This window comes from Macaca nemestrina, chromosome 20 (genome assembly GCF_043159975.1).
Source record: "Macaca nemestrina isolate mMacNem1 chromosome 20, mMacNem.hap1, whole genome shotgun sequence".
Taxonomy (NCBI): domain Eukaryota; kingdom Metazoa; phylum Chordata; class Mammalia; order Primates; family Cercopithecidae; genus Macaca; species Macaca nemestrina.
The window spans coordinates 57,332,102-57,347,637 of NC_092144.1; the positions used below are offsets into that span (position 1 = coordinate 57,332,102).

The following is a 15,536-nucleotide window of genomic DNA, read 5'->3' on the forward strand; positions in this document are numbered from 1 at the left end:
TGCTTTATTTTTCTCCAAAGCATTTGTCATCGCTGGGTTTATATTTATTTATCTTTGGGTTTTTCTCACTGGATCGTAAACTCCATGAGGACAGGGCTTTGTCGATTTTACTCAATACCCTATTTTACAACATCCCTATTGCTGGGATCTCAGTATGCACGCCTTAAATATTTGCAGAATTTAAGCGCCTCAGAAGTGACCACGTGGGCAACGCCCTCGTGGCCTTAACCCGCGCCATTTTTGGGGCTAGGATTGGTTGGACCCTCCGTCACGTGACATGCAGTTGCCGGACCGCCTTTGAGTCTCGTGAGGTACTTTTGGTCCCAGGCTCCTTGGACGAGGTACTGCGCAGGCGTGGGGGGGGTCTGCGCACGCGCAGAAGCACCCTGGGTGTGCTGCCGGCGGAGGTTGGTGGCGCGCGGGGCTAGCGGGCGGTTGGCGTGAGCGGGACGTGAGCTGAGGCAGGAAGAGCCGGCGCCATGGTGGAGAAGGAGGAGGCTGGCGGCGGCATCAGCGAGGAGGAGGCGGCGCAGTATGACCGGCAGATCCGCCTGTGGGGACTGGAGGCCCAGAAACGGTCAGCGCCGGCGCGGCTTGAGGCGCCGAGGGTCTGGAGGGGGCGTCTAGTCTGAGGCGTTTGCGGCCCGGAAGGAGCGGGAAGGTGTGATTTGAAGGGAGGAGGCGGGAATTATGTGCCCCGGGATCGTCTCGCTCCTGAGGGAACTAGAGGAGTTGATTGGGGATGTTTCTGGATGGTCTGGGAAGTGGTTGGGAGAGCCGTTCCGAAGGATGGGAGCTCTGAAGGGGGCTCTGATTGGGGAGTCCTGAGGGAGCGGGAGAATTCAAACTCAGGAAATCCGAGGCCCGAAAGCGGTGATTGTGGGATTTAGGTCGCGGTTAGGGGATAAGAGGGGCTGGGGTACGTGGAAGGGGTGAGGTGAAGGACATAGTTCGTTCATTCGATGGTGTGGGACCCGGTTCCGTGCTGGATACGGGGGAGACTGGACTGGCCAACCGGGCCGACGGGAGCTTACATTCTTGTGGGTGCTCAGGGGCGGGCCAGGCTGAAAGAATGCGGGTTTTGAGGAGTTTTGGAGCAAGTTATGTCAAATGGAACTCTTGAGAGGCTCGGAGAGTCTGGAGGGGGACGGCAGTAGGCTCCCGAAAAGGTTGCTTGTGTCTGGTATGGGGCTGTGCCTTGGTAAGACAGGAGACATAGTTTGGGCATTGTGGAGTAGCTTAGGAGTGGGGTTTTCTTTTCTTTTCTTTTTTTTTTCGACGGAGTCTCTCCCTTGTCGCCCAGGCTGGAGTGCAGTGGCCGGATCTCAGCTCACGGCAAGCTCCGCCTCCCGGATTCAAGCGATTCTCCTGCCTCAGCCTCCCGAGTAGCTGGGATTATAGGGGCCCGCCACCACACCCGGCTAATTTTTGTATTTTTAGTAGACATGGAGTTTCGCCATGTTGACCGGACTGGTCTCGAACTGCTGACCTCAAGTGATCCACCCGCCTCGGCCTCCCGAATGCTGGGATTACAGGCTCACGCCACCACACCCGGCTAATTTTTGTATTTTTAGTAGAGACGGGTTTTCACCATGTTGGCCAGGCTGGTCTGGAACTCCGGACCTCAAGTGATCTGCCCGCTACAGCCTCCCAAAGTGATGGGATTACAGACTTGAGCCACTGTGCCCGGCTTTTTTTTTTTTTTTTTTTTTTTTTCTCCTCTTTGTCGCCCAGGCTGGAGTGCAGTGATGGGATCACAGTTCACTGTAGCCTCGACCTCCAAGTCTCAAGTGATATTCCCTCTTAAGCCTCCCAAGTAGCTGGGACTACAGGCGCACCCCACCACATCATCCGACTAATATTTATTTATTTATTTATTATTATTTTTTTTGAGACGGAGTCTCGCTCTGTCGCCCCCGCTGGAGTGCAGTGGCCGGATCTCAGCTCACTGCAAGCTCCGCCTCCCGGGTTGACGCCATTCTCCTGCCTCAGCCTCCCGAGTAGCTGGGACTACAGGCACCCGCCACCTCGCCTGGCTAGTATTTTTTTGTATTTTTTAGTAGAGACGGGGTTTCACCGTGTTAGCCAGGATGGTCTCGATCTCCTGACCTCGTGATCCGCCCATCTCGGCCTCCCAAAGTACTGGGATTACAGGCTTGAGCCACCGCGCCCGGTCCCGACTAATATTTATATATATATTTTTGTAAGATGGGGTTTTGCCACGTTGCCCAGACTGGTCTTGAACTTCCAAGCTCAAGCGATCCTTGGCCTCAAGAGATCTCCCCCCAGCTCAGACTCCTAAAATGCTGGGACTACAAGCCTGAGCCACCATGCCTGGCCTCACCGATCAATATTTTTACTTAGCCGGGACGCAGTGGCTCACACCTGTAATCCCAGCACTTTGGGAAGCTGAGTTGGGGGGAGGAGATCTCTTGAGTCCAGGAGTTTGAGACCAGCCTGGGTAACGTTGCCAAACCCAGTCTCTACAAAAATACAAAAATTAGCCAGGCATGGCGGCATGAGTTTATAGTCCCAGCTAGTATGGAGGTTGAGGTGGGAGCATCACCTGAGCCCCCAGGAGGCGGAGGTTGCAGTAAGCCGTGGTCGCGCCACTACACCCCAGCCTGGGTGACAGAGTGAGGAGGCCCTGTCTCAAAAAAAAAAAAAAAAAATTCCACAAATGTGTACATATGTGTCAGTCATTAAAGGATGGTGAAGTGGGAGGGTTGTTTTGATAGGTTGGCTGGGAAAGGGCTCTGAAGAGGTAACATTGAGCCTCTTAAGAAGGGAAGAAGCCTTGTGATCATCTAGGAGAACTTTCCTAGCAGAGAGAACAGCAAGTGCAAATTCCCAGAGGCCCAGGCATGATCGTCAAATTAGAGAAATAAGGTGGCAAGAACCAAATGAGTTGAGTAGCTTTTATTCTAAGTGTGTGGGGAAAACCTGTTGGAGTGTTTTGAGTGTGGGAGTAACATGATCTGTGGGTTTTTTTGTTTTGTTTTGTTTTGTTTGTTTGTTTTTGTTTTGAGATGGAGTCTCGCTCTGTCGCCCAGGCTGGAGTGCAGTGGCTCAGTCTTGGCTCACTGCAACCACTGCCTGCCAGGTTCAAGCGATTCTCCTGCCTCAACCTCCTTAGTGGCTGGGACTATAGGCACCTGCCACCACACCCGGCTAATCTTGTGTATTTTTAGTGGGAGCTTTCAGGAGGTTTTGGAGTGTGCAGTGGTGGGATGGGAATTACCTCAGGCTCATTTCAGATCTGTGGGGTCTTTGATGAGGTCGGGGATGTCATCATGAGGCATTAACATTGGTGGGAAGGTTGAAGCCACCTGGAATAGATTGGGAATTAAGTGATGCGAATATGCCTGTGGACATAGGTGGGCTGCATTGATTTTAGGGACTGCTATTTTCTGGATGGAGTGGAAAGAGGTTTTATGTGAGTTGGAGGAAACTTTGAGGAAGCTTGGGGTGTTATGAGGTCCTAAAGGGTTGAGGAGGGGATTCTAAAGTCCTGGAAGGGTTAATCGAAGGGGTTTGTGGCAGTAGATAGTTTTGTTTGAAGTGGGGCAAAGTTGGTGAGATTTAAACTGGAATGTAGTTAGGGAACTTTCACAGGGATAGGGATGATTTTTCTGAGAAGCAGTGAAGAATGGATGGGGGGCCTCTGAGTGGTAGATGACCTAAGGGACAAGTCAAGGTCAGGGCATGGAATTTGTGGAAGGTGGGAATTATTCTGAGGGAGTGGAGCTGTACTGAATTTGATGGAGAACATGAAAAGGACTGGCTGGGGGTTGTAGGAGGGACGGAAGAGGTTATTTGTAATTTGTACTCTATTTTTAGACAGTCTTAGAGAGTTTATTAAAGTGTTTTTATGTCCATTTTCAGTGAAGTCTTTAAGAAATTAAACATTTTTTGTGTGTGAGTACATAGTAGGTGTATATATTTTGGGGGTATGTGAGATACTTTGATACAGGCATACAATGGGTAATAATCACATGAGGGTAAATGGGGTATCCACCACCTTAAGCACTTATCCTTTGTGTTACAATCCAATTATATTATTTTAGTTACTTTGAAATGTACAACAAATTATTGTTAACTAGTCACCCTGTTATGCTATCAAATACCAGATCTTATTCATTGTATTTAATTATATTTTTATACCCCTCTACCCCCCACTATCCTTCCTAGCCTCTGGTAACCATCAGTCTACTATCTGCATAAGTTCAATTGTTTTAATTTTTTTTTAGTTCCCATAAATAAGTGAGAGCGTGCAAAGTTTGTCTTTCTATGCCTGACTTATTTCACTTAACATGATAACCTCCAGTTCCTTCCATGTCGTTGTAAATGACAGTATCTCGTTCCCCTTTTTTTTTTTTTTGTAGGCAGGGTCTGCTTCTGTTGCCCAGACTAGAGTGCAGTGGTGTGATCACAGCTCACTTCAGCCTTGACCACTTGGGCGCAGGTGATCCTCCCACCTCAGCCTCCCAGTAGTTGTGACTACACCATGTGCCACAAGCCCAGCCAATATTTTAGTAGAGGTGGGGTTGCACCAGGCTAGTCTCGGGCTCCTGGGCTCAAATAATCCTCCTGCCTCCCTTCAAAGTGCTGGGATTAGAGGTGTGAACCGCCATGCCCAGCCTTTGTACCAGGATTTCTTTCTTTTTTTTTTTTTTTTGTTGAGACAGACACTCTGTCGCCCAGGCTGGAGTGCTGTGGCGCCATCTCACCGCAAGCTCCGCCTCCCAGGTTCCTGTAGTTCTCCTGCCTCAGCCTCCCGAGTAGCTGGGACTACAGGCGCCTGCCACCACACCCGGCTACTTTTTGTATTTTTAGTAGAGAGGGGGTTTCACCGTGTTAGCCAGGATGGTCTCCATCTCCTGACCTCGTGATCTGCCCACCTTGGCCTCCCAAAGTATTGGGATTACAGGCGTGAGCCACCGTGCCTGGCCTTGAGACAGAGTCTCCCCCTGCCGCCCAGGCTGGAGTGCAGTGGCCAGTCACACCTCACTGCGAGCTCCGCCTCCTGGGTTCACCCCATTCTCCCACCTCAGGCTTTGGAGTAGCTGGGACTACAAGCGCCCGCCACCACGCCCGGCTAATTTTTGTATTTTTAGTAGAGACGGGGTTTCACCTTGTTAGCCAGGATGGTCTTGATCTCCTGACCTCGTGTACCACAATTTCTTTCTTTTTTTTTTTTTGCTCGCTCTGTCGCCCCAGGCTGGAGTGCAGTGGCGTGATCTTGGCTCACTGCAAGCTCCGCCTCCTGGGTTCATGCCATTCTCTGGCCTCAGCCTCCCGAGTAGCTGGGACTACAGGCGCCAGCCACCATGCCTGGCCAATTTTTTGTATTTTTAGTAGAGACGGGGTTTCCCTGTGGTCTTGATCTTCTGACCTCGTTATCCGGCCGCCTCGGCCTCCCAAGTGTACCACAATTTATTTATCCATTTGTCTTTTGATAGACACATGGGTTGCTTTCAAATCTTGGCTATTGTGAAGAGTGCTGTAATAAACATGGGAGTGCAGATACCTTTTTTTTTTTTTTTTAGACCAAGTCTCGCTCTGTCGCCCAGGCTAGAGGGCAGTGGCATGATCTCAGCCCAGTACAACCTCCACCTCCCAGGTTCAAGCGATTTTCCTGCCTCAGCCTCTGGAATAGCTGGAATTACAGGCACCTGCCACCACGCCCAGCTAATTTTTGTATTTTTAGTAGAGATGGGGTTTACTATGTTGGCCAGGCTGGTCTCAAACTCTTGGCCTCAGGTGATTGGCCCTCCTTGGCCTCCCAAAGTGTTGGGATTACAGGCGTGAGCCACCACACCAGGCCTGATTGATTTTCATTTGGGTATATACCTAGCAGTGGGATGGCATTTTCACCTGACTCTTTTTTTTTTTTTGAGATGGAGTTTCGCTTTTGTTGCCCAGGCTGGAGTGCAATGGTGCAATCTCAGCTGACCACAACCCCTGCCTCCTGAGTTCAAGCAATTCTCCTGCTTCAGCCTCCCGAGTAGCTGGGATTACAGGCATGTGCCACCACGCCCGGTGTAAAATTTTGTATTTTAGTAGAGACGGAATTCCTCCATGTTGGTCAGGCTGTGAACTCCTGATCTCAGGTGATCCACCCACCTTGGCCTCCCAAACTTCTGGGATTACAGGCGTGAGCCACAGCCCCCAGCCTTCACCTGAGTCTTATAGCAGCTCTCTGGAGTAGGAAGGGCAGTGATTTCCTTCTCTGTTCAGATGAGGAAGGAGGCTCCACAGAGCAAATTGACTTGCCTCTAAGAGGGCTCTAGGTGGGATAGGAGAACTCTGGAGACTGGAGTTCCTTTATGAAATGGAAGCCCTGAAAATATGCAGACTGATAAGATGTACAAATTGTGGGGCATTGTATAAGACAGTTGTCCTAGTTTTCTTCCAGAAGTCAGTTTCATGGGAAAAACAAGTGAAGGGACTGTTGTGGATTAAAAGAGAGTAAAGGCCATCATGGTAACTCAGCCTGTAATCCCAGGACTTTGAAGGGCTGAGGTGGGTGGATCACCTGAGGTCAGGAATTCGAGACTAGCCTGGCCAACATGGTGAAACCCCATCTCTACTAAAAATACAAAAAAAAATTAGTCAAGTGTGGTGGTGGGTGCCTGTAACCCCAGTTACTTGGGAGGCAGAGGCAGGAGAATCACTTGAACCCAGGAGGCGGAGGTTGCAGTGAGCTGAGGTCGCGCCATGGCACTCCAGCCTGGGTGACAAGAGCGAAACTCCGTCTCAAAAATAAATAAATAATAATTAAACTAAAATGGAGTAAAGAAGCAGCTTCCTAGAGCAGATTTGGTTGCTTAAATTGAGGCCAAGTTTCTGGAGTTTTTATTGATATTTGACAATTACAACTAAAATTTTTTTTTTTTGAGACAGAGTCTCGCTCTGTCGCCCAGGCTGGAGTGCAGTGGCCAGATCTCAGCTCACCGCAAGCTCCGCCTCCCGGGTTTACGCCATTCTCCTGCCTCAGCCTCCCGAGTAGCTGGGACAACAGGCGCCCACCACCTCGCCCGGCTAGTTTTTTGTATTTTTTAGTAGAGACGGGGTTTCACCGTGTTAGCCAGGATGGTCTCGATCTCCTGACCTCGTGATCCACCCGTCTCAGCCTCCCACAGTGCTGGGATTACAGGCTTGAGCCACCGCGCCTAGCCAACTAAAATTTTTTTTTCTCACTCTGTCACCCAGGCTGGAGTGCAGTGGTGCAGTGATGTGATCTTCAGCTCACTGCAACCTCCCCCTCCCCCCCACCAGTTTCAAGGGATTCTCCCACCTCAGCCCCACAAGTAGCTGGGACCATATGCCGTAACACTCAGTTAATTGTGTGTGTGTATGTGTGTGTGATGGAGTCTTATGGGAATTAACTGACATAATACATACAAAGAGCCCACAGTGCTTGGCACATAGTAAATGGTAGATAAATGTTGGCTATTATTATTTTATTATGTACCAGATTTCTATAATTCTGCTGATGGACACAGGTTTGTTTTGGTGTGTTTATTAATTCACAGCCATTTGAGTAACAGTATGTCCTAAATGCCAAGGAAGTTATTGGTTCTAGGGATACAGTGGTTTCTGGAGTTTACATTCTAATGGGGGGGTCAGTAAACATATAAACAAGTAGTGTGGCTTAGCACAGTGATGTGTGCCTGTGATCCCAGCTACTGGGGAGGCTGAGGTTGGACGATCACTTGAGCCAGGAGATTGAGACTAGCTTGGGCAACGTAGTGAGGCCCTATGTCAATCCAAACAATGGGCAACATAGGCCCCATCTCAATAAAAACAAAAACAAATAGCATAATTCGAGATAGAGGATGTGGACCTATTTTAAATTAGGTGGCCAGTATGGACTTCTCTGAGGAGGTGACAGTTGAGCTGGGACCTAAAGAATGTGTCCCTCAAGAAGTTGAGGGAAGAAGCAGCGGGAAGCACTAATGCCAAGGTCCTAACGTGGGAGCAAGGATGATGTTCTCTAGGATCAGCCTCCCGAGTAGCTGGGCCTACAGGCATGTGCCACCATGCCTGGCTGATTTTTTTGTTTGTTTGTTTGTTTTGAGGTGGAGTCTCGCTCTGAGTCTCGCTCTCTAGCCCAAGCTGGAGTGCAGTGGCGCGATCTCAGCTCACCTCAAGCTCTGCCTCCTGGGTTCACGCCATTCTCCTGCCTCAGCCTCCCAAGTAGCGAGGACTGCAGGCACCCACCACCACGCCCGGCTAATTTTTTGTATTTTTAGTAGAGACGGGGTTTCACCATGTTAACCAGGATGGTCTCAATCTCCTGACCTTGTGATCTCCCTGCCTCAGCCTCCCAAAGTGCTGGGATTACAGGCGTGAGCCATTGCGCCCGGCCTAATTTTTGTATATATTTTGTATATTTTGTAAATTTTGTATACGGGTTTTCCCCATATTGGCCAGGCTGGTCTCAAACTCCTGACCTCAAGTGATCCGCCCGCCTCAGCTAATTTTATGTATTTTTAGCAGAGATGGGGTTTCACCATGTTAGCCAGGATGGTCTCCATCCCCTGACCTCGTGATGCTCCTGCCTTGGCCTCCGAAAGTGCTGGGATTACAGGCGTAAGTCACTGTGCCTGGCACACCCAGCTAATTTTTATTTTTTGTACAGATGGAGTCTTACTTTGTTGCCCAGGCTGGTTTCCAACTCATGGGCTCAAGTGATCCTCATGCCTTGCCTTCCCAAAGTGCTGGGATTACAGGTGTGACCCACTGCATCCAGCCTGTTGTAGTTTTGTAGGACAGAAATGATGGTGGCTCGGCCGGGCGCGGTGGCTCAAGCCTGTAATCCCAGCACTTTGGGAGGCCGAGACGGGCGGATCACGAGGTCAGGAGATTGAGACCATCCTGGCTAATATGGTGAAACCCCGTCTCTACTAAAAATACAAAAAACTAGCCAGGCGAGGTGGTGGGCGCCTGTAGTCCCAGCTACTCGGGAGGCTGAGGCAGGAGAATGGCATAAACCTGGGAGGCGGAGCTTGCAGTGAGCTGAGATCCGGCCACTGCACTCCAGCCTGGGCGACAGAGCCAGACTCAGTCTCAAAAAAAAAAAAAAAAAAAAAAAAAAAGAAATGATGGTGGCTCAAACTAGAGTGGTGGATGTGGAAGTCGAGGGAAGTAGATGGATGATGCTACCGTGAATGTGTATATTTTCTTTTCTTTTTCTTTTTTTTTTTTTTTTTTTTTTTGAGACAGAGTCTCGCTCTGTCGCCCAGGCTGGAGTGCAGTGGCCGGATCTCAGCTCACTGCAAGCTCCGCCTCCCGGGTTTACGCCATTCTCCTGCCTCAGCCTCCCAAGTAGCTGGGACTACAGGCGCCCGCCACCTCGCCCGGCTAGTTTTTTTTTTGTATTTTTAGTAGAGACGGGGTTTCACCATGTTAGCCAGGATGGTCTCGATCTCCTGACCTTGTGATCCGCCCGTCTCGGCCTCCCAAAGTGCTGGGATTACAGGCTTGAGCCACCGCGCCCGGCCTCTTTTTTTTTTTTTCTCCAGACGGAGTCTCGCTGTGTTGTCCAGGCTGGAGTGCAGTGGTGCGATCTCTGCTCACTGCAAGCTCCACCTCCCGAGTTTACGCCATTCTCCTGCCTCAGCCTCCCGAGTACCTTGGGACTACAGGCGCCCGCCACCACTCCCGGCTAATTTTTTTTTTTTTTTTTTTTTTTTTTTTTGTATTTTTAGTAGAGACGGGGTTTTTACGTGTTAGCTAGGATGGTCTCCGTCTCCTGACCTGTGATCTGCCCGCCTCGGCCTCCCAAAGTGCTGGGATTACAGGTGTGAGCCACTGCGGCCGGCCGAATGTGTATCATTTTTGTGCCCACTTGGGTTTTTTTTTTTTTTTTTTTTTTTTTGAGAAGGAGTCTTGCTCTTTCACCCAGGCTGAAGTGCAGTGGTGCGGTCTCGGCTCACTGCAGCCTCCGCCTCCTAGGTTCAAGCGATTCTCCTGTTTCAGCCTCCCAAGTAACTGCGATTACAGGTGCCTGCCACCACGCCCGGCTAATTTTTTTTTTGTTTTTGAGAGGGAGCCTCACTCTGTGGCCCCGGGTGGAGTGCAATGGCGCCATCTTGGCTCACTGCAAGCTCCGCCTTCCGGGTTCACGCCATTCTTCTGTGTCAGCCTCCTCAGTGGCTGGGACCACAGGCGCCTGCCAGCGTGCCCGGCTAATTTTTTGTGTTTTTAGTAGAGACAGGGTTTCACCGTGTTAGCCAGGATGGCCTCAATCTCCTGACCTCGTGATCCGCCCGCCTCGGCCTTCTAAAGTACTGGGATTACAGGTGTGAGCCGCTGTGCCACACCCGACTAATTTTTGTAATTGTAGTAGAGATGGGGTTTCACCGTGTTGGCCAGGCTGGTCTCTAACTCCTGACCGCAGGTGATCTACCCACCTCGGCCTCCCAAAGTGATGGGATTTGTAAACCCAGCACTTTGCGGGAGGCAGAGGCAGGAAGATTGCTTGAGCCCAGGAGTTAGAGATCAGCCTGGGCAACATAGTGAGACCCTGTGTCTACAAGAAAAAAAACCAAATCCATAAATTAGCCAGGTGCAGTGGTGTGCACCTGTAGTCCCAGGACTCAGTAGACTGAGGTGGCATGATCACTTGAACCTAGGAGGTTGAGGCTGCAGTGAGCCCATCTTGCCACTGCCCTTCAGTCTGGTTTCACAGAATGAGACCCTGTTTCAATAAAACAAAACAAAACGTAAGCATGATATTTGGTGTCGATGGCAGTTGAGTAATGAATTTTATTTTATTGTATTTTTTTGAGATAGAGTCCGTCACCCAGGATGGAGTGCAGTGGTGCAGTCTTGGCTCATTGACACCTCTGCCTCCCGGGTTCAAGTGCTTCTTCTGCCTCAGCCTCCCAAATAGCTGGGATTACAGGTGCCTGCCATTAACACGCCCAGCTAATTTTTTGTTTTTTTTTTTAAACAGGCTATTTTTTTTTTTTTTTAAACAGTCTCGCTGTGTCGCCCAGACTGGCATGATCTCAGCTTACTGCAAAACCGCCTCCCAGGTTCAAGTGATTCTCCTGCCTCAGTGTCCCGAGTAACTGGGATTACAGGCACCCGCCACCACGCCTGGCTAATTTTTGTATTTTCAATAGAGACGTAGTTTTGCCATGTTGGCCAGGCTGGTCTCGAACCCCTGTACTCAAGTGATCTATCTGCCCGTCTCGACCTCCCAAAGTGCTTGGATTACAGGTGTGAATCACCACACCTGGCTATAATTTTTTTTTGTATTTTTAGTAGAGAGGGGGTTTCACCAGGTTGGACAGGCTGGTCTCAAACTCCTGACCTCAGGTAATCCACCCATCTCAGCCTCCCAAAATGCTGGGATTACAGGCGTGAGTCACTGGGCCCAGCTGAGTAATGAATTTTAAAAAACTGCAGAGCAGAGTCTGTAGAGCTATGTAGAAATGTAGGTCGTGGAGAGGAGATTTATTGTCAGGGACTTTTTATATGTAGCTATTGCTGGAAGAGTTCGGGGAGGGGGAGTGCTTGCTGGTGTCGACTCAGCCATGATAAAAAAGGCTTTTTTGAGGAAATGGCATTGGAGTTGGGTTTTGAAGAGGAAAGGCTTAGCTAGGCATTGAGAGGAAGAAATGGTGCATTTTGTGAGGGTGGAATGTTGTGATTAAATTTTATTTAGTTTTTAATTAAATTAATAGCAAACTTATTAGCCAGCAGAACTTGAATTGTGTGAAACTATTCTTAGTTATTACTAAATCCTTTTCAGTATGAATAATACATTTGCTGCAGAATTATTAATGAGTTTGGTTACATGATGCAGCCCAAGATCTTGATGAGTTGTTTCATAATATATGATGTAAAGTCTATATTTCCTTTTTGAAATCTGAAAAATTGTGATTCTGAAATACTTCTGGTTCAAGAAAGTTCAGATAAGATATAGTGGATCTGTTCTGCTTCTTATTGACCTCAGATAAGCCTTGGGATGGCCTGACCTCTGATTGCCTTTTTTCAGCCTCATCTTCTGTCACTTTACAGATTTAAAAAGCTAAAAACAAGGCCGGGCGCGGTGGCTCATGCCTGTAATCCCAGCACTTTGGGAGGCTGAAGTGGGTGGATCACTTGAGGTCAGGAGTTCGAGACCAGCCTGAACAACATGGTGAAACCCTGTCTCAACCAAAAATACAAAAACTAGCTGGGCATGATGGCAGGTGCCTGTAATCCCAGCTATTCAGGAGGCTGAGGCAGGAGAATTGCTTGAACCTGGGAGGTGGAAGTTGCAGTGAGCTGAGATCAGCCACTGTACTCCAGCCTGGGTGACAGACTGAGACTCCATCTTTAAAAAAAAAAAAAAAAAGGTTAAAACAATTCCCTGTGTACATCCTCTTTTCGTGCCACTGTGTGTTTTGCTTGTGTATTATACTTAACTAGCGCCTCTTCTCAGGACCTCTTCTGCTGTCATACTAGTTTGAGCCACCATCATCCTCCCTCACCTTAACTGTGACATCTTCCTATCCCATGGCTTTCCATCATGCTTAGAAGAAAATCCAGAATCCTTCTATTGCACGTAAGAGCCTTCATGATGTCGCCCCTGGTTCCAACTTTTCAGCCTGTCTGTCATTCCTATCCCTAGAACATGCCAAGTGCTCCTGCTTCAGGGCTTTTGCATTTGCTGTTTTCTCTATCTGGAATTTTCTGCTCCCAAATATCTGTGTGTTTGTCCTTTATTTCATTTTTATTTTTGCTCATATGGCATTTCCTCAGAAAGGCTTGTATGATTTCTCTGTCTCAAATAGTGTTCTTCATCATTCTTGATTCCTGTCACATTTGATTTTTATCACTTTTTCACATAATATGTATCTATTTGTTTATCTGCTCCTACTTTTTCATGAGGGCAGGGACTGTGTCTTTCTGATTCACTGCCTGATTTCCATACCATAGAAGGATGCCTGGCATAGTAGGTACTCAATAAATATTTGTGGAATGAATTATTATGTGCAGTATGGATTGGAGCCTGTCTCTCTCCTAGATTTGAGGTGTGATGGCTCAATGCAGTTAGAACCAAAATGATTTTTTTTTTTTGAGACAGAGTCTCAATCTTGTTGCCCAGGCTGGAGAGCAGTGGCGTGATCTCGGCTCACTGCAACCTTCGCTTCATGGTTTCAAGTGATTCTCCTGCCTCAGACTCCCAAGTAGCTGAGATTACAGGCGTCTGCCACTACACCCAGCTAAGTTTTGTATTTTAGTAGAGATGGGGTTTCACCACGTTGGTCAGGCTGGTCTCAAACTGCTGACCTCAGGTGATCCGCCCATCTCAGCCTCACAAAGTGCTGGGATTACAGGTGTGAGCCACCGTGCCTGGCAAACCAAAATAATTTGTGTATTTTTTGTTCTGTGATTCTGCAAGCTTACTGTTCTGTATCATCAGGTTAACAATGTTTGTCTTACAGGCTGCGGGCCTCCCGGGTGCTTCTTGTCGGCATGAAAGGACTTGGGGCTGAAATTGCCAAGAATCTCATCTTGGCAGGAGTGAAAGGACTGACCATGCTGGATCACGAACAGGTGCGCTGTTGTCAGCTCATTCCTCCCCTGCTCTGGCTCCCCTTTCCAGTATGAAGACCTGCAGGTTTTGTGAGTTCCTACTTGTGCCTTAAGGGCTGCGAAAAGAGGGCTAACATTAATGAACCATTGCCTCTGGAGACTGAAGGTGCTATTGTTGGGTTTGAATTCCAGCTCCACCACATCTAGCTGGATGAGCAGTGGAGACTCACATCCCCGCATTGAGCTTGCCTGTCTGTAAAATGGGGTTAATAATATCTCCCTTGGTGGTTGCTTGTGAGGCATAGAGATGTGTTTTTCCAATTTGTGCCTGAAAATGACCTGAGTGACTAAATGAAAATGCAGAGTGGCCTGGAGGCTTTGTGGTGCCCTAGCTTTCACCCCTAGTGATTCTCATTTAGGTCTGAGATGAGCTCAGGAGTATGTGCATTTAAAAGGTATTTTAGGGCCGGACGCAGTGGCTCATGCCTGTAATCTCAACACTTTGGGAGGCTGAGGCAGGTGGATCATATGAGGTCAGGAGTTTGAGACTAGCCTGGCCAACATGGTGAAACCCTGTCTCTACTAAATATACAAAAATTAGCCAGGCATGATGGTGTGCACCTGTAATCCCAGCTACTCGAGAGGCTGAGGCACAAAAATCGCTTGAATTTGGGAGGTGGAGTTTGCAGTGAGTTGAGATGGCACCACTGCACTCCAGCCTGGGCAACAGAGCGAGACTCTGCCTTAAAAAAATAAATAAATAAAAGGTGTTTCAGGAGATTGTGATTTAGGTGGTCCAGTCATCACTTTAAAAAACACTGGATCAGAGAGAATGTGTGCAGACTGCTTTGTATAGTGCTTGAACCTAACAAGTATCCAGTAATTAGGAATAATGATCTGACATGCTGTTTGTTTGTTTTTGTGAGACGGAGTCTTGCTGTGATGCCCAGACTGGAGTGCAATGGCGCAATCTCGGCACACTGCAACCTCCACTTCCCAGACTCAAGCAATTCTCCTGCCTCAGCCTCCCAAGTAGCTGGGATTATAGGCACGCGCCACCACGCCTGGCTAATTTTTTTTTTTTTGAGACGGAGTTTAGCTCTCGTTGCCTAGGCTGGAGTGCAATGGCACGATCTTGGCTCATTGCAACCTCAGCCTCCCAGGTTCAAGCAATTCTCCTGTCTCAACCTCCTGAGTAGCTGGGATTACAGGCATGCAACACCATGCCCTCCTAATTTAGCATTTTTAGTAGAGATGAGGTTTCTACATGTTTGTCAAGCTGGTCTTGAACTTCCCAACCTCAGGTGATCTGCCCGCCTTGGTCTTCCAAACTGCTGGGATTATAGGCGTGAGCCACCGCGCCCGGCCATGCCTGTCTAATTTTTGTATTTTTAGTAGAAACGGTGTTTCACTATGTTGGCCAGGCTGGTCTCGAACTCCTGACCTCAAGTGATCCACTGGCCTCAGCCTCCCAAAGTGCTGGAATTACAGGTGTGAGCTACCACGCCCTGCTGACATAATGCTGCTTGATTAATATGATGGTAGAGCCCAACTCCAGTGTAGCTTTCTCTGACCAGGCTCATCTTCTTTTTTTTTTTTTTTTGAGACGAGTCTTGCCCTGTGCCCCAGGCTGGAGTGCAGTGGCGCGATCTCGGCTCACTGCAAGCTCCACCCTCCTGGGTTCACGCCATTCTCCTACCTCAGCCTCCCAAGTAGCTGGGACTACAGGCGCCCGCCACCTCGCCCGGCTAGTTTTTTGTATTTTTTAGTAGAGACGGGGTTTCACCGTGTTAGCTAGGATGGTCTCGATCTCCTGACCTCGTGATCCGCCCATCTCGGCCTCCCAAAGTGCTGGGATTACAGGCTTGAGCCACCGCGCCCGGCCCAGGCTCATCTTCAAGGTGAAAATAAGTGCTTCTCTCTCTACATTCCCATGCCTCAGTGACATTTTATTTATTTTATTTATTTATTTTGAGACAGAGTCTTACTCTGTT

General features: G+C 48.8%; 1 protein-coding gene across 3 annotated transcripts in view; it reads left to right on the top strand.

The window, feature by feature from the left end:
* The first annotated feature begins 382 nt into the window (after window positions 1–382).
* Window positions 383–15,536, top strand: part of LOC105478598 (SUMO1 activating enzyme subunit 1) — an 86,713-nt gene continuing 71,559 nt past the window's right edge. For 2 of the 3 annotated variants that reach the window (XM_071087245.1, XM_071087246.1), the window contains exons 1-2: window positions 383–577; window positions 13,452–13,563. In XM_071087245.1, the coding sequence (XP_070943346.1) occupies window positions 480–577; window positions 13,452–13,563 (210 nt within the window). In that variant the 5' untranslated portion in view covers window positions 383–479. Of the gene's footprint in view, window positions 578–12,549; window positions 12,569–13,451; window positions 13,564–15,536 lie in introns of those variants that run through there. The other variant, XM_071087247.1, reaches the window with a different exon arrangement.